The sequence below is a fragment of the Ovis canadensis genome, chromosome 2 (genome assembly GCF_042477335.2).
Source record: "Ovis canadensis isolate MfBH-ARS-UI-01 breed Bighorn chromosome 2, ARS-UI_OviCan_v2, whole genome shotgun sequence".
NCBI lineage: Eukaryota > Metazoa > Chordata > Mammalia > Artiodactyla > Bovidae > Ovis > Ovis canadensis.
The window spans coordinates 175,446,024-175,471,412 of record NC_091246.1 but is presented as its reverse complement, the minus strand read 5'-3'; the positions used below and the strand labels follow the sequence as shown (position 1 = coordinate 175,471,412).

At 36.2% G+C, this 25,389-nt stretch overlaps 1 protein-coding gene across 1 annotated transcript in view; it reads right to left on the bottom strand.

Moving 5' to 3' along the window:
* The window catches only part of LRP1B (LDL receptor related protein 1B), a 1,961,274-nt gene that overhangs the window by 163,466 nt on the left and 1,772,419 nt on the right, over window positions 1-25,389 (bottom strand). The window contains exons 70-75 of the mRNA XM_069573760.1: window positions 25,058-25,164; window positions 24,586-24,718; window positions 13,578-13,700; window positions 5,904-6,029; window positions 5,046-5,183; window positions 3,166-3,300 (exon numbers count right to left, since the gene is read on the bottom strand). Coding sequence (XP_069429861.1) covers window positions 3,166-3,300; window positions 5,046-5,183; window positions 5,904-6,029; window positions 13,578-13,700; window positions 24,586-24,718; window positions 25,058-25,164 — 762 coding nt within the window. The remainder of the gene's footprint in view (window positions 1-3,165; window positions 3,301-5,045; window positions 5,184-5,903; window positions 6,030-13,577; window positions 13,701-24,585; window positions 24,719-25,057; window positions 25,165-25,389) is intronic.

Sequence of the window (25,389 nt, the reverse complement as noted above, 5' to 3'; positions counted from 1 at the left end):
TGTCTTTTCAAACTCTTACATTGCTCTGTGATATTTTCTGGCCATAATCATATTTTTTCTCAATATTTTCACTATAGTGACTCATCAATTGTTCACTGCTTGTTAATCCACTTAACATACTGAAATGCCCATTTCAAACTTCCCTAGTATTTTCATTAACTCAAATAAACATGTGTTAGTGTTTCTAATTACCTACCTCCATACATTTGCAGATGGCATATGCTATTCTTTTGTCCTATAATAACCATGCTCATTTTACATAGTGAATTTCTACTTATCTCTCAAGATTCACCTGAAGAGAAGCCTTCCTTTATTTCCATCAATAAATGGTAACGATTATCCATCTCATAGATTCTCCACTGTTTGCAACCTTGGGATTTCTCTCTTATGCCATTCTCACACTATATTTCATATATGTGGTAACCTGTCCATATCCCTTCCTTGACTGAAGTCATACATTAGTATTTATTCATTGTTTTATTGCCAGCATTTTGGACAATTCATGACAGAATTAAGATATAGATAATACACTTCCGGCTTCATAATAGAAAATGACAATGTAATAAGATGGGCCAACTGAATAAAAAAGCAAACAAACAATAAAAATCCTGAATACTTGTATAAAAATGAATATATATATATATAATAAATAATAAATATATCTTAGGCAATAGTCAATGGCTTAGCACATGCCCCAAAGTTTAAAATTTTAAGGTGATTCTGGTGAATCACCTAATTTCTTTTTCTTTAAGTCTACTTCTGCTTTCAAACAGCATAATTCCTCCGCCCCCTTAATCAATTATAGTTGCCCTAATAAATCTGTGAGATAAATCCTTCTCTTGAATCAGAGGAATTTAAGGATAAGCACAGTGGTAGTAATTATGTCTTGTTTAGCACTCAGCAGAGTTTTAAAACCTCAATTGTAGAGATAAGGACTTTCCCAGTGACATTTGTAAATGACAGTGCCAAGGCTTAAACTCAGACTTTCTGATTCTCAGGTCTCTACTATGACACTTTGCCCAAGGTGAACCTAAGCACTCTCAGGAGTGCAATTCTGCATTTAATTGCAATAGAGGGTAAGGAGCTAAAACTGTATTTACTTGTTAACAAATGGTATACCAGGGATAACTAAAATACATAGTATCAGTTCTCAGTCATCAAAAAAGTATTACAATGAGTCATGCATTGATAATATGGGGAAGAACATTTGATGGCATGCTGTTAAAAGAATCTCCTTGAGGTGTCACATTGCAAGGATTCCCCACTGCTCTGTGACTTCTAAACCAGTTTGAGTCATACAAATAAATGTTTTCTAAACTTTTATTGTATTATTGCAAAAAATCTTTTAACAGTTAAAAAAAAACTTTTACAATATTTTTTGTTTTGGCATATGTAACTTTGAACTGGGAGTCATTTGTTACTATGGTTTCTCTTTGAGAGGAAGTCAAAATAAGCAAAAATCTGCATGATTAGATAAAACTTTTATTTCCCTCACATGGCCCTGTATTGGCTAGAGTCACCATTTTCTCCTCATCTCCATAACCAGATGATGTCGAGAGCTTTTGAAGACAATGGACGATTCTCACACATGTCTAGTACCTAGAGTAGTGCCTGACATACAACCACTATTAATCTATTTCTATTTCTTGATTATTGTTCTCTCAATTTTTTCTTCCCTTTAGGTATTTTATTCAAAGCGCTTTGGCTTTAAAATCAAATAGTGACTGTTTGCGCTTTTTTCAGCTACCTATATTAAGGACACAAAAATTTAAATTCCTTGGATTACAAATCAAGGTAGTCTCTCTCCCCTTATCCATACCAAGTCAAACTGCTTTTGTCTACTATCAAAACTTCATTTATTACATGAAGATACAAATTTTATTAGAGTTCAGAAGTTACTCATTTGCACAACAAAAATATTGGACTCATGGTGATTTAAAATGAATGTAGCTTGCAGGTCATATTTGCCATGGCATATTACTAAAAATGAAGAAAATTTCAAGAATACATTTTCTAAACCTAGTATATACAGGAAACAGAGCCCACTATTCAAAAATAAGCATTTGAAAATTAATATTCTATGAAAGTAAACTCTTGGACAGGTTCAAGTGTGTGTTTTGACATAAAGTATCTAGGAATGAAGAAATAATCTAGTTTTGAGAAATAATTCACTTTTTTTATTAAAATAGAGAAATTTAAGTTGCCAGTTTTCAGTGTTCCCTGTTAATAAAGAGATACATGTAATGAGTAATCCAAACACGTATACAACTTAAATGTACAAATGTGACATATAAATAGACATATATGACATATATATGACATGACTACAAGTATTTCCTCTATGGATGAGTGCAATTGATTTTTAAAATTCCATTTTGATTGACACAATGTAAAATCACTTTTATTTACTGGAGAATAACACAAGGTGACAATAGAGAAGAAAGCATATAGCTGAAAACGTTTTATAACTTGAATTTGCCCTGGATAAACCAGACTTAGACACTTTAGGTTTGGCTCTAATTATAGTACCAATTTTAGTGGAGAAACTGGCAGAAAGTGCATTTAGGTCTGTATTTCATGGTAGTAAAGTCCTAGTGTTAATTATATTTAGATAGAACGTACTATGAGATTCCTGCTCCCCTGGATGCTCAATTTTTAAATGATCACAAGATGACAGAGATTTATTTAAATCCTGTCTTTGAATTTTAAAGGAGACACTCTTGATAATAATATAAAGCACTGTTTAGGACTTTGTGTTAGGATAAAACCCCACCATTCTCTAAAAGCAAATTACCACAACTTAAGAGAAATGGGTCATCATAAACATATTCTTTCATGAATTGTTGCTAATTCTTCAATAGCTTCTGAACAAGCAATTTTGTTATTTGCATTTCAAAACAGAATTGTAGCAATACAATTGAAATTCCTGCAGGTCTGAATCTGCTATAGAAAAGGCTTTATAAGCCTCAGTAATGGTTAGCTTAGCAACACAAACAAACAGGCTCTTGACCCGAGGGACTTTCACTGTCCTAAGTGAAATGGTATCCCACAGATCTGTACCATTCGGATGAAAATCAGTCCTCTGTCATCTCACAGTTTAGCAGCCCTGGGAGTCTTTCAGAACGTAAAGACTTAAGAGCAAGCTGCTGAGGAAATGTACTATACCTTCACACTGTCTGTTTTTCGCGTTTCTCTGAAATCCAGGCTTACAGCGGCAGAAAACAGATGTTTTTATTTGATTACAATATGCATCATCTCCACATGGATTCACATTATCTTCACAGGTATACTCACTGGGAGCTAGGATTTAAAAATATGATCAAAAGTAATATAATTCTAATTCCTGAAGTGGGAGTTTACTATTTTTCTTAATTTAAAATTACATTTATTGAAACCCTTATTATTCCATAGATTATTCTTATTGAATGTATAAGGTCATGATCTTCTCTCCATATAAGCATTCACTTCTTATAAAGGAATAGAAGACAATAAAAACCAAAATCATTTACACTGAATATCGTTTAGACCAAGCTACCATCAGCTGATATTTATAGCTGTTATTAAGCTATACTATTTTCCAAAAGGAATTCACGTCAATGGTTCTGACAGGTTATCTTTACCATGATATCATTTTAATGTATGAGAATCATATTCTTCTCTAAGAATGAAAACATTTCCTAGAAGCTACCTAGAGATGTAGGCATCTATTGTTAACTTAAACTTAGTATTCAGGAACTCAGTCAAGAGTGCTACCATGTTACTCAAGCAAGAGGTTAAATCATCAGTTCTTAAACATATACAGGGAGCAGCATTTGAGTGTGTATTATGCTCCAATGGACATGGGTTGCAATACAATTTAGGACAGACTATGTGTTATTTGCAGTTTCTAGCAAGGTATTTTCAACTTCATTGCTTTATCTGCAATTCAGGAAAACATTTTAGAGTACAAATAAAGGAGATGAAATGTTATAGGGGTAACATTGAATGATCTATATTCTACTTAAGCAAATTCAATTACTGAGAAATACGAGAACTTTAATTATAAGAATTATAACTATTACTAAAAAATCCCACTGATTCTTGGATATCTTGTAATTAATTAAGCTGTACATGTACACTCAGTCATGTCTGACTCTTTGCAACTCCATGAACTGTAGCCCACCAGGCTCCTCTGTCCCTGGGATCATCCAGGCAAGAATACTGGAGTGGGTTGCCATTTCCTTCTTCAGGGGATTTTCCTGACCCAAGGATTGAATCTGCAAGTCTTGCATCTCCTGTTTTGGCAGGCTTTACCAGCTAAGGGTTCTTTACCATTTGAGACACCAGTGAAGCCCCATTAATGAAGACACACCAGTGTAATTATACCATGATTGAGATATGTATGGTCATACCCTGGCGGATACTGCTTCATCAACCAGTGGAGAGCAACTTACATACAAATGAGAAAAAATAAAAGACTCAAGAGCTGGAACTCTTTTGTAACTTCTATAAGCAATCAGAATTTAGGGTCACAAGCTTAATTATTTTTCTCAATATGAAAAATCAGGTATCAAACATGAAACACAAAATTATTAATAATCAAGATCTCATGACTCAAGTATCATAACACTCTAATAATAAAATAATAGGATCTTCTTTGAGAATGACTCAGCAATGGAGTGAGTTTTTAAAGCATTGAATATATTATTAAGACATTTATCATCATTCAACCTAATTATAAAATTCAAAAACTACTATATTTATATTTTGTAAAATAATAAGGAATATAGATTTCTTTGCTGATATCAGAGTCTGTATTTGGATACTGAGTTTCCAGCTTCAGCTTTAACAGCTGAAGGCAAAATCAGCCTTGCCTACCACATACTTTCTACTATTAATTTAAGTAATATTCTAAGGTGACTTTGGGAAAGGCTATTTTAAAAAAAGTATTACTTAAGCATGTTTTGAAGAGCAATCTTTTCTCACAGCAATAAAGAAAATTTTAGGCATGTTGAAGCAGAAATTAAACTCGCTTGTCGCTGCATTTTAACAGGAAACAAACTCACTTATTCTGCAGCCTTGTTCATCTGAACCATCTCCACAGTCATCAAGCCGATCACACTGGAGATCCATGGGGATACATTTTTTATTACTGCAAGCAAACTCATCTTTTTTACAAGGTCTTGCTTTATATGTAAGCTTACCTACAGATTTATTAAAAAAAAGATCAGTGTTTCACAGAATCAAAACAAATTTACTGAGTCTATAACAGTTTTAAGATTTTTACTAAATGCTATGAAAAATATGGATCCATAATCCTTTATTTGAAGCTCTTGGGGCTAAATGAAAAAAATCTCTGAAACTTTTGAACCTTAGAAAAATAACACTATATTTGCCCTATAGTAAATAACTATATTTCCACGTGAAAATGTTTGAATATTTACCAAAAATGAGATCTTTTTTTAAAGTAATATAAACTACCTCAAGTCAGGTCAAGTCAGGTTCTGTCACCAAATGATTTTGCTGAATATTTTAGTAAGGCATTTAGGTTTTTGAATTTTAATTTCTGAATTGTGTAAAGGGGACTGCGTACACACATACACAATCTATATAAACACCCCCACCCCAAGAAGTTGTTTTAACAGAATATTTTAAACCACTACGTTGTTTCTCTCATGCAGTACTCTGGAATGAAATACCTATAACCAGTGGAGATTTACAGACTTGGAGATATTCAGTTGCACAGCTCTATTGTGCATATGAAAAGTTAGTGGGTTATCTTCACATACTGTCAGAAAATCAAGTGCTTGATAATCTATCTTCAGACATGCCACATGCATTTTTTTTTTTAATTTCTTGAGCCCTAATCATTGTATCATCTGTAGCTCGCGTGGAATCACTTATTCTGCACTAAATGGACTTACCACCACAGGGGTCTTCATCTGAGTCGTCCCCGCAGTCATCGATCCCATTGCACATTTGCTCAGGCTGCAGGCATACTCTGTTATTTCTGCACCTGTGAGGCCTTGTGGGTGGGCAAAGAAATTTGTCTGAAAAGAAGAAAAAAAGCAGCTCCTTTGGGTGCACTAACTTATGAAGAACCGTCTTTCTTTCGTCATCTTTTTATTTTCTTCCTTTTCAAATCCATGATCTAGCTTTTTAGAATATCTCTTATTGTGGAAATTGCTTACATGCAGCTATTAGAAAAATGTGTGATAATAGAAGTGATGATCCGAGTTATTTATATTAATTACAGAAGAGCGTGCACCGCTGAAATGCTGAATGAAGTAAGAAAAAGAGTCAAACTTCACGGTCTTATTTACAAATGCCTTAGCTGAGTTTCTCTAGTGTCCCAAATTAATTTATGCCCACGTTTTATACAACATGGCAGGAACAGTTTTCTGAAAGAGCAATTTCACACAGAATAGAGATTGAGCAAGCATGTGTTACAGATCCAAAACTGAAAATAGGTCATTCAGAAAAAAAAAAAATCCCAATAACACTAGAGCTGTGTTTCTCAGTCTCTGCCTCCTTGAACAAACAGGTAGCTATGTACTTAAGGCACCTAAGGTGATCTTATTCATTCATGTGTGCGTGTGTGTGTGATCTAAAGAAGCAATGAAATCCAGGGAAGTTTACACTTGTCCTTTCCATCAACACAGAATCTGAAGACTTCTCTGCTACAGTATGAAGCATCTTTAATGTCTTTTCCTCCTCACATGTAGGATAATCCAGGGCCCTCTTGCTGGGTGGTCTCCTCATATTCTCACTCTGGAATTCTCTGCTTAAATGGTCTCATTCATTCTCACAGATTTACTTGACACTATCCTCTGGAGACTTTCAATTTGCTATTTAATTCTAGCATCTCATAATTAATTATAGTATGTTCCCTGGGGAATTTAAAGTTCAACAAGTTCGAAACTCAATTCTTCATTATCTTCCCTTGACCTCTGTCTCCTCAGACAAATTGTCTTATTTCCATAGTTCAGTTAGTGGAACATCATAGGCACAAGTTTGGGATTATCCTAAATGCATGCTCCCATTATGCTTCAACTCTTATTAGTCAACAAGTGCAGTTGAAATTGTACCCAAATTTGCCCACTCATCTTGAAGAAGGAATTCATAGGGCCTGGACTCCATCTTAGGCCTGTTCATGCTGATCATGCTCAGCCACCTTTCTAATGGACTCTGAACTCTGTGTTTAGTGCCTATGAAAACAACAACAGAAGGATAAGACCCCCTCCAGACAGGGGAACCTTGAAGATTGTATCTAGGTTACTCACCACCTAAGAGAAAACATATACTAATCACCCCTTCCTCCAGACAGGCCATAAACTTTTCTGTATCAATTGGGGTGTAACCTTGGGTTTATTGATTACTGGCTAATTGTTTGACTGTTTGAGCACATGAGCACATAGCACATGAATGATGGGGTTATTGGGATTGTATTTTCCTTGGTTTATGTAAGTCTCAAGGAATTTGGGGAGAAGGCAGTGGCACCCCACTCCAGTACTTTAGCCTGGAAAATCACATGGGCGGAGGAGCCTGGTGGTCTGCAGTCCATGGGATTGCAAAGAGTCGGACACGACTGAGTGACTTCACTTTGACTTTTCACTTTCATGAATTGGAGAAGGAAATGGCAACCCACTCCAGTGTTTTTGCCTGGAGAATCCCAGGGACGGGGGAGCCTGGTGGGCTGCCATCTATGGGGTCGCACAGAGTTGGACACGACTGAAGCGACTTAGCAGCAGCAGCAAGGAATTTGGAGTGGTGAATTCAGACTCGTACACATGGGGTATAAAAGATTTTCACAAATGCTGGTCAGGGTCCTTGGCTAAGAGGAGACTCTGCCTTGGGCCCGCAGGTGTAATACACTGCACTCTGCTATCTGCATTGTCCTTCTGAGTGAGTTTATTTCCCACAACGTGTGGCTGCAACAGTCTCCATGCACACCAGATACAACTCCAGTAGCTCAGCTCGTCAGTCTTTCTTACAGAGATGACTGCAGTAGAGTCCTTAACGTCTGTTTCACTGTTCAACGTAAAATCCTCCCAAAGCTACCAGAACAGTAATCTGATCATTTCTTTCATAGTTATTTGTCACTTCCAGAATAAAATGTATGGTATTTTATGTGGCATAATAGACTAATTATCTTGTCCATGCCACTCCTACAGACTCATCTCTTGTCACTCTTAGGATTCTAGCAATACCACTTTATTAGCTCCTTAAATATGCCACATTCCTTTTTTGCCGACCTTCTTGCTTTAATTAAAATTTGGTTCACATTCTAAGCAGAGTTCCTCCCCTTCAGGGTTTTAGGATTGTCTCTTGTGCTCACTCACTGTTCTCAGTCGCATTCAACTCTGCGACCTATGGACTGTAGCCCGCCAGGCTCCTCTGTCCATGGGATACTCCAGGCAAGCATAAGCCAGGCATTCCTTCAGGGGACCTTCCCAACTCAGGAATCCAACCCATATCTCTGGTGTCTCCTGCACTGTAGGCAGTTGGGAAATGCATTAGCCCACTAAGACTCCCTTAACCTTGTTCCCTTTAGCTCATGGTATCAGAATGTGGAGAAGCAAACCTCCAGATCTGTCTCCTGACTACCTTCAAAGGGATGCAACTGGTCTGTTATCAACTGTACACAGGCCTCTGAACACATGGTTTCTCCAGCCCTGCAGAGCCCCTTAAACTGCTGCTGTAAAATTGCTCAAATCTCACATTATCTCAGTTTTCTACTATAGCTTCCAGAACTCTGCTATTATATATTCACATTCCTTTTAAAAAAATAAACTAAAACCTGTTATTTTGTGGTCCATGAATTTTTTTTTTTTTCTTGCATTATTTTCTCATCAGTCTTATAAACATCACCCCCTCCCCATTCACTGAGGTTTGTAGCACCTTTCCTCAGAGTTCTTTGCCTCTATCCAAAGTATTCCAGTTTCCTAGGTGACATCAAAATCCGTATGAGAAAACCAGCCAATAAATGCACCTTTTAGCTTCCTGAATTTTTCATACCACATATTCTTTTACTATAATCCAGCTAGGCCATCCATTCTTCTAGAATGTTGTGCACACGGGTGGACTTTGACAAATTTATCTTAATTCAGCCAATGATAGTTCCTGTTGCTTGCAGATAAGAAACACTTACTGATATAGCTCAAGGTGTTATTTCCAATTGCTTCATTTACAAAGCCGCTGATTTTAATGATCCAAATTCAGACCACAGTCTTCAATTATTCAACTTCTTAATTCAACCAGTCTCATTAAGGACACTTTTTCAGTCTTACCTGAAACATTCGTCCCTTGATATGTCTAACTCTTCCCTATTCACCAATGCCTTTTTTCTTTTTATTTCCCTTTCTGCTGATATTAGATTCTAAATTCTATTTGTTTTTATGATTTTAATAGCTTTACTGAGGGGTAATTTACATTCTATAACATGTAGTAGTCATTTAAATGTACCATATTCTATTTCTTAATTTACTTATTTGATATTGATGACCTATTATATTTTGGACATTTTTCTAAGTACTAATACTTAGTCTAAATGATCTGCATTCTCTGACACTTTTGTTTTTATCCTTAATCATCTAACAGAATCCCCAAACAGGTAAATGAAGCCATCTGCTATCCCAATGTGTATATTTGGGAAGCCTAGGAATGTTGTAGATAATCATATTGCAATGCTGACTGCTTTCACAAATATGAATATTTATCAATGCCAAATAGGCCCTGAACACTACTTGGAAATCACTCATTTATATCTATATTCATATTTTCTATACATAAGGTCATTCTTACCCTTTGACTCAATAATGATTCAATCTATGTTCCTTTCAAGTCTCCCTACTTCCTTACTATACACAAATAAGTGGAAATAAAAAGATAAAAATTATTATATCATTAAATATCTGTCCATCACCTGCATATATATATATATATATATATATATATATATATATAGTCTATCAACTTATTTCAAGGGGTCACTTTTGTTGTTGTTGTTCAATTGTTAAGTCGTGTCCAATTTTTTGCTACCCCATGGACTGAAGTGCCCCAGGCTTCCCTGTCCTTCACTATGGCCTAAAGTTTGCTCAGATTAGTATTCACTGGGTCAGTGATGCTTCTAACCATCACATCCTCTATTGTTCCCTTCTCCCTTTTGCGTTCAGTCTTTCCCAGCATCAGGGTCTTTTCCAATGATTCAGCTCTTCAAGGGGTCACTACCCTTATATAAAACTGATTGTTTTAACTTGCTCTGAAACTCAATTTTCCCTACCTCTTCAGGAACCATTTCATCTTTTTTGCAACATTTTATTACCTTGGTATTTTTCTTATCGTTCTTCATTTTTTTTTTCTAATCATCTTGTTATTACTCCCCCGAGTCTCTTCTTGCTACTCATACTTATTTAGATGTTTGGTGGCCCTTGATATTCTATCTTAATTCCTTTCTTTTATGTTTTACTCCCTCTCTGCCTGAATCTTACAAATTCCGTATAATTTACTACTACATTTTCTGCTGACCCTCACATTTGTATTTCTAGACCAGCTCTTTAAGCTCTAGAACCAAACATCTAGCATCTCCTTGTGATCTGTACTTAATGTCTCCTCAAATACATCCAAGCCAGACTTCTAATCTTTACTTGTAAAACTTCCTTTTCCTGTGTTCCCCAGGTATTCAAATGTACAAGGAAAAACAGCCTAAAAATTACACTTGCCAACTTCCTCTCTCTTTCTCTTCCTATGTCCAATCCATTATTTAATCCAATTCATTTAGCTTTTTAAATCACAATCAAATTGTGAATACTTGGCCATCATGTGCTGTCATTATCTTAATCCAAGCTACCAGCATAGCTTGCCTTGAGTTCTGCAATTGTCTTAACTATTCTTGCCTCTTTCTATCCAATACCTGTGAAATAGAAATATGATCCTGTGTCTCCTCTACTTAAAGCTCTATAATATTTTCAGTTAGTTCCAAGGTAAATCTAAAAATCCCTCCCCAGACTCACAAGGTTTCATGGATCTCTCCTGTTAGTTCAGTTGTGTCCATTATCTACCATGCTCTGTATTCTCCAAGCACACATATCTTTCAACTCCTGCAGTAAACTGTGGTTTGCTCTATCTCAGGGCCTTTCTACATCTTGCTTGCTTTGCCTAAAATATTGTGTCATTCATTTCCACTCCATCCCTTTCACCTACTTGGCAGCTATAAATCTCTCAGACTCAAACTCAAATGTTACTTCTCATAAAATGAGACTGAATAAAACCCTATATAGACTAAAACTCCAAAATTCTATATTTGTATAATTTATTATACTTCTTTCAGCACATATATCGTAGTTTATAACTATGTATTTTGTGATCATTAATATTCATCTTCCACCACATTCTCAGCTCTGTGAAGTAGGATCCATATCTGTTTCTCTTATCATTATATCACCAAAAACAATTATTATCTCTAGTTTAACAACTGTTAAATGAATGAATGATACTTTCCCCCACACTATTCTCTATATCTATGGTGTATTTTAGTCTACTTCTTTTAATTCTCTTTCAGGCAGAGTTCATTTTATCCCTCTATGCCTTGTCTTTATTCTACTATTGCTTGAAATATAATACCTGGAAATTATTATTTTCCAACTAGAAATTGATCTCCTTGTCAAAGAAATCATATTCTGTTTTTATTCCAATTACTTAGTACAGTCTCCATCACACAAAAACTTGACTCAGTGTTGATACTTATGATTGAGGGGAATGCAAAAACATTCACAGAATTAAGCTGGATGTATTTTACAAGTTTTCCAACAGCTGTGCAGCATGTCCTTTAGAATCACTTCCTGGCCCTGGAAAAGGAACTGCGGACTCTGATCTGGAGTCCCACATGGTTAATTAGTTTCCAGACAAATTCTATTCCACTCACTAGTTTTTGTGCGGAAATGGAATACAGAATAGAGGGAAAAAGCATATTTTATTAAAAATAATAGTTTCTGGCTTGTATTGGTAAACTCTGAAATTTTTTTAAATTTGAAAAAATTTCAAGTAAAACACTTGAAATATTTTTTTCAAGTATTATGATTCAGAAATAATACTATCTCTGGTGATTCTCTAGAATTCACTTCTTATGTAGAAGAACTCAAATTGATATTTAGTTACATTACTTATCAGGGGTACCTGTAGATAACAATTCTCCAAACACTATCTTTTTCAAGTTTTAAAACATGTTTAAAATAAAGCCGCCTCCTTGTTTTAGAGCTTTTTATTCAACTGAGTCAATATCAGCATCTATAAAAAATTAGTTTAGCTTGATTTACCAAATAGAACATGGAATATAAATACATATAAGTACATGTATTTATGCTATGTTTTCTTTAATTCACCTTATGTGAATATTTATATTTATATCCAAAGCGGTAGCATTTTCCTTTAAACTAAGTTAAATTTCTTTTCTATGTTGATTAGAAACAAAGAATGACATTAAGAATGACAATATTTACCAAATACAGGAAATTGTTTAATTTGGTGATCTAAAGCTGTGCACTTAGAGTTGTTGGTTGCATAATCATGCTTGTGACAATTGTCAGTCAGAAATAACTTGAATTTGAATTCAAAATAAACTTTAAGATTTTTCAGATTTAAATGTTAAATAACTCCTAAATGCAGTTATCTGCCTAACTCTTGTAACAAGACAGATATATGATAGATAGGTAAATAGATAGATGTGAAAGTGTTAGGTGCTCAGTCACGTCCGACTGTTTGTGACCCTAAGAACTGTAGCTTGCCAGGCTCCTGCATCCATGGAATTCCCCAGAGAAGAATATTGGAATGGGTAGCCATTTGCTTCTTCAAGGGATCTTCCTGACCCAGGGATTGAACTCTGGTCTCCCATATTGCAGGCAGATTTTTTACCATCTAAGCCACCTGGGAAGCCCCCAGATAGATAGATAGATAGACATAGATAGATAGAAAGATAGATGTGTGTGTGTATGTGTGTGTGCACGTGCTGTCTCTTCAGTCGTGTCTGACTGTTTGTAACCCTATGGACTGTAGTCTGCCAGGCTCCTCACTCCATGGGGTTCTCCAGGCTGGAATACTGGATTAGGTTGCCATAGATAGATGCAGATAAATAGATAGATAATGTCTGCATATCTCTATGCACATTTATCTCCCTTCTTTGAATAACCAGTCTCAGTAGTGGGTGATTTGTGAAAGTATGTGATTATGCACATTTTTTTTCCATATTTATTTGTCAAAAAATTTGTTTTAACCTAAAACATCAATTGGGTATAAAGCTTAAGTCTTTATATGAACCTTACTCAATTCAAAAGGTGAACTACTCTAAATCCTCCTAGACAGTCCATAATCTATCTTTTGAGTAGTGTTGACATGTGCAAGTTCAGATTTAAGAGGGCTCTCAAAGTCGTAAAATCTGAGGCGGGTTATTATTATTTGAGCAAAAGCTGTATCTGTGGTTACACATTATCTACCTAACCCCAGGATGCCAGAATTTGTGGTTCACTTAACCATATCATTGAATCATGCTGGCGCACTATGTCAGGGGAGGAGAGTACAATGTAGAGCTGTGGGAAATGCCATACCACACATGTCAGGGGCTTCATCAGAGTTGTCTCCACAGTCGTCTTCTCCATCACACACCCAGAAATGCAGTTTGCAAAGTGAATTGTTGCAAAGGAACTCATCTGCTCTACATATATTTCCTCCTTCATTTTAAAACAAAAGACAGATACACAGCGTAATTAATTCCAGTCCGCAAAACACATATTCCTCTAATTCTTAGCACAGTAAAAGTGTCTCACTTCCTGATTTTTTTCCTGTAAAATATTATACGTCCAAGCTTTTTAAAAACAGTATTCACTGTCAATTTTTCAAAGCAATCTGATATTACCCTCACATATATCATATTGTCTTTATAGAATATTGAGAATAAGATGATAGAATAAAGTTTCCTTTTTTTAAAAAAAAATTGCTTGTTTTTTATTTGGCTGTCCTGTGTCTTGGCCGCAGCATGTAGAATCTAGTTCCTTGACCAGGGATCAAACCTGGGCCCCCTGTAATGGGAGCATTGAGTCTTAGTCACTGGACCACCAGAGAGTTGCTAGAATAAAGTTTCCTTAAATATAAATTTCGTTCCATTTCACATCATTTTTACATTATTGAGTCTAAAGAAACTTATGTTTTAAATAGTATTAATTTTCATTACCAAAAATTATGCTCTTCTGGGAAGAAAAGTTATTTTCAAAGCGATTTTAGTAATTCATGTGTATCTGAAAACTGACAAACTGAATCATTTAAGCCAGAAAAAACAGTAAAACGTTTTTATAGTCATAGAGAAACTACTAATTTCATAACAATTAGAAGTTGGTGGGTTCGACCCCTGGGTCCAGAAGCTCTTCTGGAGGAGGGCAAGGGGACCCACTTCAATATTCTTGCCTGAGAATCCCAGAGACAGAGAAGCCTGGCGGGCTACAGTCCATAGCGTCACAAAGAGTCAGGCATGACCAAAGCAACTTATAATGCATGCATGCATGCAGAAGTTGGTGATGTGATGGAATACTGTGCTGTGTGCTTAGTCACTCAGTTGTGTCTGACTTTTTGCGACCCAGGAACTGTACCCCACCATGCTCCTCTGTTCATGGCGATTCTCCAAGCAAGAATACTGGAGTGGGTTGCCGTGACCTCCTCTAGGGCATCTTCCCAACCCAAGGACTGAACCCAGGTCTCCTGCATTGCAGACGGGTTATTTAACATCTGAGACACCAGGGAACTAGTTATTCTTATAAACACTGTACTATAGAATACTCTTACAAGCATTTTTAATTTATTTTTAAAGAATATATCTTTACCCTCAATTTAATTTTTTGGCTGTACCACATGACATATGGGATCTTAGTTCCTTGACCAGACCAGAGACTGAACCCATACCCCCTGCATTGGAAGCTCAGAGTCTTAATTACAGGGCCTTCAGGGAACTCCTTTGTGAACATTTTAAAAATATTTGCATTCTTGCTCTTTTTAAAATTAAGCAGAAAGCAGCAAGAAAGGACATTCAAACTTTAAACTGAATACACCTACCACAAGTAAAGGACACAGAGTACAAATAAACTTTAGTTATATATCTCTAGATACATAGCAATATATATCAGAAACAGCAATGGTTAGGGAGTTAATAACTTGCTTTGTTTTGCTTTGGAAAAGTGTATTAATTTCTATGGAGCTTAACATCTTCATATGTTATAAAAGAGGTATGGTTAAGATTTATAAGATCATATTTTCAAAGAGTACCTGGGGAAACAACACAAAGAAATTTGATGGGAATGTAAAATGAAGATAAATGATTGCCTTCAGAGACTTATACTACCAACTTAAATTTCATATATAACATAAAAAATACTGTTTCCATATTGGCAAGATTTGATGGTTTAAGATGTTGACATGTTAAAAATGGATATGTTTATTAAAACATAGAGCTGCAGAGTGACACTGCTCATCCTTGCAAGCCTAGAAAATTCCAGGAAAGAAGTATTGTTCATCTTGTGGATGTACTTTAGAGAGAATAATAACCCTAAGCTTGTTAGGGTCAATAAGCTCTTATTCTTTTGAGCTTTGACTTGCACACAAATCTCTAGTAATTCACTTTCAGTAGCAAAGATTTACTTTAGGAAATGAGGACAAAATCAGATTTGGGTTTTAGAATGACAACTTTAGCTACAATGTGGAAAGTTTAAACATGGAAACAGGGAGAGTAAGGCTAAGACAAGAAAAAAGACCAGTTTGAAGAAGGCTTGCAGTCAATCAGGAAAGAACTGATGGTAACTTGATTTAGAGTAGCTGTTGATATATTTGAGAACTCTTCAGGAGGCAGAGTTCTCAGGATCTGATGATAAATTTGATGAGGGGTAAAAGGAGATGAGCAGTCAAACACAGGACTCAATTTTTGGTTTATTCGGACCATTTGGTGAGTGCTGGCATTGTTCAATAAATAAAAGAGCATAGCATTTGGATCAGTATTAGTGGAAACTAATGACATAATCTGTTTAAGTTACTGGTAAGACGACCATTTGGTGATATTTAACAGGCTAGTAGATAAATGTGTCTCAAATACAGGAAAGGTTTCTGACCTGTAAATGCATAGTTGAGAATGATCAGAATATAGATGTTACTTGAAATGTAAAGATAACACAGAGGAAATTAGCATTGAAAGGTTGAATGAATAAAGCAAAATCTACAAAAAAAGGCTGAGAAGTAGCCATAGCAGTTGGAGAAATATTTGAAAAGTGTTCGAACAAGAAGGTAATAGTTAGCACATATAAATAATGCTAAGACAGTAGATTTAGTGAAGTGGTGGTGGTTCAGAGAAATGTTTGTAGTTGGTTATCATATATACAGAAGTAATAGTTCCAAATTTTGGCCTTAAAGGGAAGGAAGAAAAGAGGAAGTTGGGTAAGTCAGATAGCTTGATTGCTTGGATGAAGTAAAACAGATATCTAAACAGGTATACAAATGCTTCTGAGAAAAATTCAGCAAATAAAGTAAGTTTGAGGGTATAGCAGAGAGAAAAGGTAATTCATATGAGTTCTCTGAAAATCAAGAAAGTGTGAAGGATTTGAGATCTAAACAAGTAAAAGGATTATACTTAGAATGGAGATAAGACAAATCTATTTTAACAGAGAAGAAGGGCTAGGCATACAAATGGATAGCTTAATTAATTTTGTGTCCAGATGTTAAAATAAGCTCATGATTTTTACTGCTGCTGTGAAGTAGAATGTGAGAAAGAAAATCAACTTCTTAAAAACCTGGTAGGATTAATGATAGAGAGAGATGATTAAAAATATATAGGTAGATTGTTTAGAATCTTGAGTGATAGTTCAAGCTGAGACTAAGAATTTATAATGCTATCAATCATAACTGTTCTAAATTTTCCTAAAAAAAATACTTGACAGAACTGGTACAGCTCACAGTGACATCCTTGAGTACTAACAAACTCTAAGATACAGATAAATTCAAGTCCTTAGTGAGCCCAGCATGATGAATATCACCATGTGAGACTTCTGACAGTTCAATATCTGGCAAAGGGATGCCCCTTTCTTTCAAACACTTGCAATGTTCAACTAAACATGCTCAGAAAACTCAGACATGTCTGACTTTTTGAGACCCTATGGACTGTAGCCTTCCAGGTTCCTATGTCCATGGGATTTTCTTGGCCAAAAAAAAATAATAATAATACTGGAGTGGGTTGCCATTTCCTACTCCAAATGTTCAGCTTTGAAATTAAAAGATGCTTACTCCTTGGAAGAAAAGTTACGACCAACCTAGATAGCATATTTAAAAGCATACTTTGCCAACAAAGGTTCATCTAGTCAAGGCTATGGTTTTTCCAGTGGTCATGTAGGGATGTGAGAATTGGACTGTGAAGAAAGCTGAGCACCAAAGAATTGATGCTTTTGAACTGGGGTTTTGGAGAAGACTCTTGAGAGTCCCTTGGACTGCAAGGAGATCCAACCAGTCTATTCTGAAGGAGATCAGGCCTGGGTGTTCATTGGAAGGACTGATGCTGAAGCTGAAACTCCAGTACTTTGGCCACCTCATGTGAAGAGTTGACTCATTGGAAAAGACTCTGATGCTGGGAGGGATTGGGGGCAGGAGGAGAAGGGGACGACAGAGGATGAGATGGCTGGATGGCATCACTGGCTGGATGGCATCACTGACTCGATGGACGTGAGTCTGAGTGAACTCCAGGAGTTGGTGATGGACAGGGAGGCTTGGCGTGCTGCGATTCATGGGATCACAAAGAGTCGGACACGACTGAGCAACTGAACTGAACTGAACTGAAACCTTAAAATAATCTCAATCATCAAAATCAACACAAGAAAACATATTGTCATTTAATAAGTGTCTGAAAACAGAGAAGAAAGATAACAAGAAAAATCTTTAGTATTAAAGACATGAATAGTGGTATGAGGTAAGTGTTGGCTTAATTCAGTATCAAAATCCACAGGATATGAAATAGAGTTGTATTCTTTTGGGATAAAGATTCTAATGACAAAATCTCATCACATTTTCCATTCTAAAATGTATGAAATTCAAATAGAATTTGTGAACATCCTTTGCTTATTCAAAAAAAAAAAGTTTGGTAGTACACTGGTCTTATTAAAAAGAAAAATATGAGATATATGAGTTCCCAGGAAAAGGGAATGACAGGCCACTTCAATATTCTTGCCTTGAGAACCCCATGAACAGTGTGAAAAGGCAAAATGATAGGATACTGAAAGAGGAACTCCCCAGGTCAGTAGGTGTCCAATATGCTACTGGAGATCAGTGGAGAAATAACTCCAGAAAGAATGAAGGGGTGGAGCCAAAGCAAAAACAATATCCAGCTGTGGATGTGACTGGTGATAGAAGCAAGGTCCGATGCTGTAAAGAGCAATATTGCATAGGAACCTGGAATGTGAGGTCCATGAATCAAGGCAAATTGGAAGTGGTCAAACAAGAGATGGCAAGGGTGAACGTCGACAATCTAGGAATCAGCGAACTAAAATGGACTGGAATGGGTGAATTTAACTCAGATGACCATTATATCTACTACTGTGGGCAGGAATACCTCAGAAGAAATGGAGTAGCCATCATGGTCAACAAAAGAGTCTGAAATGCAGTATTTGGATGCAATCTCAGAAACTACAGAATGATCTCTGTTTGTCTCCAAGGCAAACCATTCAAAACCACAGTTATTCAACTCTATGCCCTAACCAGTAAAGCTGAAGAAACTGAAGTTGAACGGTTATGAAGACCTACCAGACATTTTAGAACTAACACCACCAAAAAATGTCCTTTTAATTATAGGGGACTGGAATGCAAAAGTAGGAAGTCAAGAAACACCTGGAGTAACACACAGATTTTACCTTGGAATGTGGAATAAAGCAGGGCAAAGACTAATAGAGTTTTGCCAAGAAAATGCACTGGTCATAGCAAACACCCTCTTCCAACAACACAAGATAGGATTCTACACATGGACATCACCAGCTGGTCAACACCGAAATCAGATTGATTATATTCTTTGCAGCCAAATACAGAGAAGCTCTATACAGTCCACAAAAACAAGACCAGGAGCTGACTGTGGCTCAGATCATGAATTCCTTATTACCAAATTCAGACTCAAATTGAAGAAAATACGGAAAACCACTAGACCATTCAGGTATGACCTAAATCAAATCCATTATGATTATACAGTGGAAGTGAGAAATAGATTTAAGGGCCTAGATCTGATAGATAGAGTGCCTGATGAACTATGGAATGAGGTTCGTGACATTGTACAGGAGACAGGGATCAAGACCATCGCCATGGAAAAGAAATGCAAAAAAGCAAAATGGCTGCCTAGGGAGGCCTTACAAATAGCTGTGAAAAGTAGAGAGGCGAGAAGCAAAGGAGAAAAGGAAAGATATAAGCATCTGAATGCAGAGTTCCAAAGAAAAGCAAGAAGAGATAAGAAAGCCTTCTTCAGTGATCAATGCAAAGAAATAGAAGAAAACAACAGAATGGGAAAGACTAGAGATCTCTTCAAGAAAATTAGAGACACCAAGGGAACATTTCATGCAAAGATGGGCTCGATAAAGGACAGAAATGGTATGGACCTAACAGAAGCAGAAGATATTAAGAAAAGGTGGCAAGAATACACAGAAGAACTGTACAAAAAGGATCTTCATGACCCAGATAATCATGATGATGTGATCACTAATCTAGAGCCAGACATCTTGGAATGTGAAGTCAAGTGGGCCTTAGAAAGCATCACTACGAACAAAGGTAGTGGAGGTGATGGAATTCCAGTTGAGCTGTTTCAAATCCTGGAAGATGATGCTGTGAAAGTGCTGCACTCAATATGCCAGCAAATTTGGAAAACTCAGCAGTGGCCACAGGACTGGAAAAGGTGAGTTTTCATTCCAATTCCAAAGAAAGGCAATGCCAAAGAATGCTCAACCTACTGCACAACTGCACTCATGCTAGTAAAGTAATGCTCAAAATTCTCCAAGCCAGGCTTCAGCAATACGTGAACTGTGAATTCCCTGATGTTGAAGCTGGTTTTAGAAAAGGCAGAGGAACCAGAGAGCAAATTGCCAACATCCGCTGGATCATGGAAAAAGCAAGAGAGTTCCAGAGTTCCAGAAAAACATCCATTTCTGATTTATTGACTATGCCAAAGCCTTTGACTGTGTGGATCACAATAAACTGGAAAATTCTGAAAGAGATGGGAATACCAGACCACCTAACTTGCCTCTTGAGAAATCTGTATGCAGGTCAGGAAGCAACCGTTAGAACTGGACATGGAACAACACACTGGTTTCAAATAGGAAAAGGAGTACGTCAAGGCTGTATATTGTCACCCTGGTTATTTAACTTCTATGCAGAGTACATCATGAGAAACGCTGGACTAGAAGAAACACAAGCTGGAATCAAGATTGCCGGGAGAAATATCAATAACCTCAGATATGCAGATGACACCACCCTTAGGCAGAAAGTGAAGAGGAGCTAAAAATTCTCTTGATGAAAGTGAAAGAGGAGAGCAAAAATGTTGGCTTAAAACTCAACATTCAGAAAACGAAGATCATGGCATCCGGTCCTATCACTTCCTGGGAAATAGATGGGGAAACAGTGGAAACAGTGTCAGACTTTATTTTTTGGGCTCCAAAATCACTGCAGATGGTGACTGCAGCCATGAAATTAAAAGACGCTTACTCCTTGGAAGAAAAGTTATGGCCAACCTAGATAGTATATTGAAAAGCAGAGACGTTACTTTGCCGACTGAGGTCTGTCTAGTCAAGGCTATGTTTTTTCCTGTGGTCATGTATGGATGTGAGAGTTGCACTGTGAAGAAAGCTGAGCGCAGAAGAATTGATGCTTTTGATCTGTGGTGTTGGAGAAAACTCTTGAGAGTCCCTTGGACTGCAAGGATATCCAACCAGTCCATTCTGAAGGAGATCAGCCCTGGGATTTCTTTGGAAGGAATGATGCTAAAGCTGAAGCTCCAGTACTTTGGCCACCTCATGCGAAGAGTTGACTCATTGGAAAAGACTTTGATAATGGGAGGGATTGTGGGCAGGAGGAGAAGGGGACGACCAAGGATGATTGGCTGGATGGCATCATGGACTTGATGGACGTGAGTCTGAGTGAACTCCGGGAGTTGGTGATGGACAGCGAGGCCTGGCATGCTGCGATTCATGGGGTCGCAAAGAGTCAGACACAACTGAGCGACTGAACTGAACTGAATAATTGTCCCCATAAGAGTGTCGGACACGCCACTATTTTTATTAAGAAGAGGACAAATGCATATTAAATCATAATTGTAACACAAAGGCAAAGGTTTTATGATAATTTACTAAAGGCTTCCCATTTTACTATGAAAATTTTGCATTTCAAAAAAATGCATCAGGTGGTTCCAAGATACCCTAACTTAAAAAGCATATTGTGAAATTGCAGGAAGCACACATAAACAATTTAGAACTGGCATAATTTAAGGAAATTAATGGATTAAAATTCCAGTTTCTTAGTCATGTTCTTGATCAGCTTAATGGGAGGTTATTAGAAAAATAGAAACAAGCAATGTAATTAATAATAACCTATGTCTAAATTTAATTGAGCTCTTGGCATTTTCATAGAAATCTGGACAAATATATCATCACAGAAAATAAGAATCAAGAGTTCTCATCTTAATTAGGGTTGAGATAAGCTTAAATTATTAGAAGCTAATAATTGCAAAAAAGACTATCTTTTCCATCAAAATTGGTATAAAAGAGTTTGAAAGTTTGAAAGCTCAGGCCAAAACAAACACCAAATTTCCTTGAGGCAACATGTTCTACCTTTAAAAATGTGACTGCTGCTTTTAATTCCATAATATTTGGGGTTTCTTTCCTTTTAAAGTAAACCAGTAAAATTGATTCACAAGGAAAATGTTCCATGAAGGTAGCTCTCTTACCTTCAACCCCCCAACACTTAGCCCCTGTTAGCTCATGTGTCCATTTTAAGATGAATGGAAGTAACATGTAACAGAAGAGCTGTATATTCTGGCATTTTATTTCTTCAATGTCTTGAAGTGCTTTTATCAATACTTAAACCAATTCCTGGAAGCAATCAAATGCTAGAAATTTTAACTTGGTCATATCCATACAGGATCAAACCATCAAGATATTTCACTGATATTTAATTACCTGGGAGCAAGGAATCCAGGAAATGTTAGATGCAGCCATAGAGAGGGGAGAGAAAATTTGATATATTTCTAATGGTTTAATTCAAAGCCTTCAGCTCTGATTTTTAGTCAGTAAGTTTAAATATTTAATTGAGCCATTTTAAAATTGAAAGTTATACCAGATTTCAAAAGCTATAATGTTTAATGTTTTACTTTAATGTTTGATTTTTTAACCTAGAATTCTTTGTTTAAACACATTTGTATGAAATCCAATATTTAGAAAGTAACTAAATTCTAACATAATTGTCCCCCACTCCACACCCTCCCAGGTACAGATTCACTCTCCAGGTATTTCTACAGTTCTTGAAGAACTGGCGCTGGGCTTGATAGTATTAAAACATGAATATGGAAACACTCTTAAAATAAGAAACAAGATTTCTTGCTCCCCATCATCTCAGTCAATTCTCTGTGCTATTACATAGTTCAAATCTTATCACCCTTTCCTTTTTTAATATTAGAAAACTCCTAAAAGCCTTGGAAAATGCCTCAATATGTGTAATATTAAAACTAAGTTCCAGAGCATGACTTTTCAATTACTTGTGGCTCCTAAATGGATCAAGTTTCCCTCACCTCTGTGACTTTGAACATAATGATCCTGCTGCCTGGAATGCATTTCCACATGTTGTTTGTACAGAAACATATTGCAACAGGGAAGTTTAGTCGAATGATACAGAAGATGAAATGGGATCATTCTCTTATAACCCTGACTGCCAGGTTATGATATTTGTATCCAACCAAGAAGAGCTTTGAGAGAAGATTGACATAACCAGAGTCACGCTTACACAAGATGAACATAGCAGCAGTGAGTAGGATGCATTGGTGACCAACTGGGTCACCAATAAGCCTAGATAGGAAAAATGAGGAAAAGAACAAGACCGGTGAGTGACTGAAGCTGAGGGGATGGAATTTATTAATGAGAAAATACTAAATGATAAGAAAGTTAATCTTGGACCTAAAGTCCTTGACTATGAGGTTTTGGTCCCAGGGTGTTCACAAAGCTTGCTTTCTCCAGAGTAACCAATTATAGACAGCGAGTGTGAGAACTTAAGCAAAAGTAGAAACAGCTATTATGGAAGTTTAATCTTTTATGATTTTCTATAATGCACTGGAGGTTCCAAATAAGAACTAGGATTTCTTCTGCTGATATAATAATACTTTATCAGATTTGGAATAGAAATGTAGTAAATCATAAAGGTTTGATCTAATATTAAATAAGGTAGAAGATATTTTTCCTTGAGTGACTATACATTTATAGAAGTAAATATTTTAGATCTATTTAAACTTTATAAACAGAGTGCCTGTCAAAATGCTTTACAACATATATCAATACTAACATCATCTCTGTTGATGATGTTTCAAATATTCTAAAATGTAAAGTTTAGAGGATCTTACAAGTAAAAATAAATTGTGTTAATTAATATTTCTAACATTATGAAATTAATAAGAATGCTATAATTCATGGCCATTTTAAGATTCACCCTACAATTTCTTTGCTTTCCTCTTATTAACTGTAAAATAGCAATAATTTAATGTGGTGATTTGCAACTAAAAAGTTATATGTCAGGAAATATTTTCACATAACTAGAAAAGAATGATACTATAAAATCGAAAGTTTCTTCCAGACTTCAAATAATGTAGGTCGTTTTCTCAACCATATGGCAAGAAACAAATTTGGGGCCCAACCTACAACCTATCTATGATCTAGCATATTAGCATGTGTGATGTAATATACCATATGTTGTTTCTATTCTTTCAGAAACAAGGCAAGCAATGTGGGAGAGAAACGTGCCCAGAAAATACTTTGGTAGGAATGGCTATAGCAGCTATGTTCCCTGACCTCTTCTCGCATTTCCATCCCTGATCCAACATCTAGTCCAATGTCATACTCATGATAGATACTCAAAAAATACTTGCATTTTAGTTGTGTTTGATACATGAAAATAGATTTATATTCTTGTCTGAAAATCATCCAGATTTTGCTTATTTAGAACTCTGTATTATGTGTTGAGAGGCTTTCCTGGTGGGCCAGTCAATAAAGAATTTGCTTGCAATGCAGGAGGTTTGATCCTTGGGTCAGGAAGATCCCCTGGAGAAGCAAATGGTTACCCATGCCAATATTCTTGCCTAGGAAATCCCATGGCTTGAGGAGCTTGGTGGGCTACAGTGCGTAGGATCGCAAGAGTCAGACACGGCTTAGAGACTAAAACATCACTGCCATTATGTAATAAAACTAGAAAAGGAGAATCACTTTAATTATCTTATCCTCTGCCTTTAGCACATGATGTAAATATTCTGCACAGCATCTTAACTGCCATTCTCTCATTTGTAGACACACATATGCAGTAGTACCTTACCTCTGTCACAGTTCTCTTCGTCACTGCCATCCACACAGTCGTGAATTCCATCACAAAGCCATCTAATTGGAATACAGTGGGCTTTATTTCTGCATCGAAACTGATCTTCCTTACACTCAGTCACACAGTCCATCTGTTCAAATACAAAGGGGTGCTGCAGTTTTAACTACTGATAATGATATGGTCACAAGCAAAGTAAACATCCAACTAACAATAGTGGAGATTTATTATGCTATGTGGGCTTCGTTTTATTTTTAATTAATGAATATCACCTCTGCAAATGACAATACTGTTTAGTCTATGGGCAGCATGAAGATTCAGGCATTTGCTGAAATTACTGTATTCAATGTTCTTGTCTTGACATTTTAGACAGTGCTAAGAATCAAGATTCTGTCTCTCTGTTGCTTATTACATTGCTTTCTCATATCTAATTCACATAATTCAGAGATTTTAAGAAAAAGATGGATTTTACCTCATCTGAACCATCAGCACAGTCATATTCTCCATTACATTTCAAAGACGCTGAAATGCATCCCCCACTGGCACATATATATTCACTTGACGAGCAAGTAGGAGAAGCTGAGTATAAAGTTGAGATTTAGATTTAGTGAACAGAATGAATGTTGATAGATAAAAGCATAAATAAGCATATGAAAATTATAGATAGTAATGAAAATAGTTTATACTGAATTATATTCAACATCTGATATTAAACACTGACTTAAAATAAGCTTTACAATATTTTTGTATTGTATTAAATATGCAGATGACACCACCCTTATGGCAGAAAGTGAAGAGGAACTA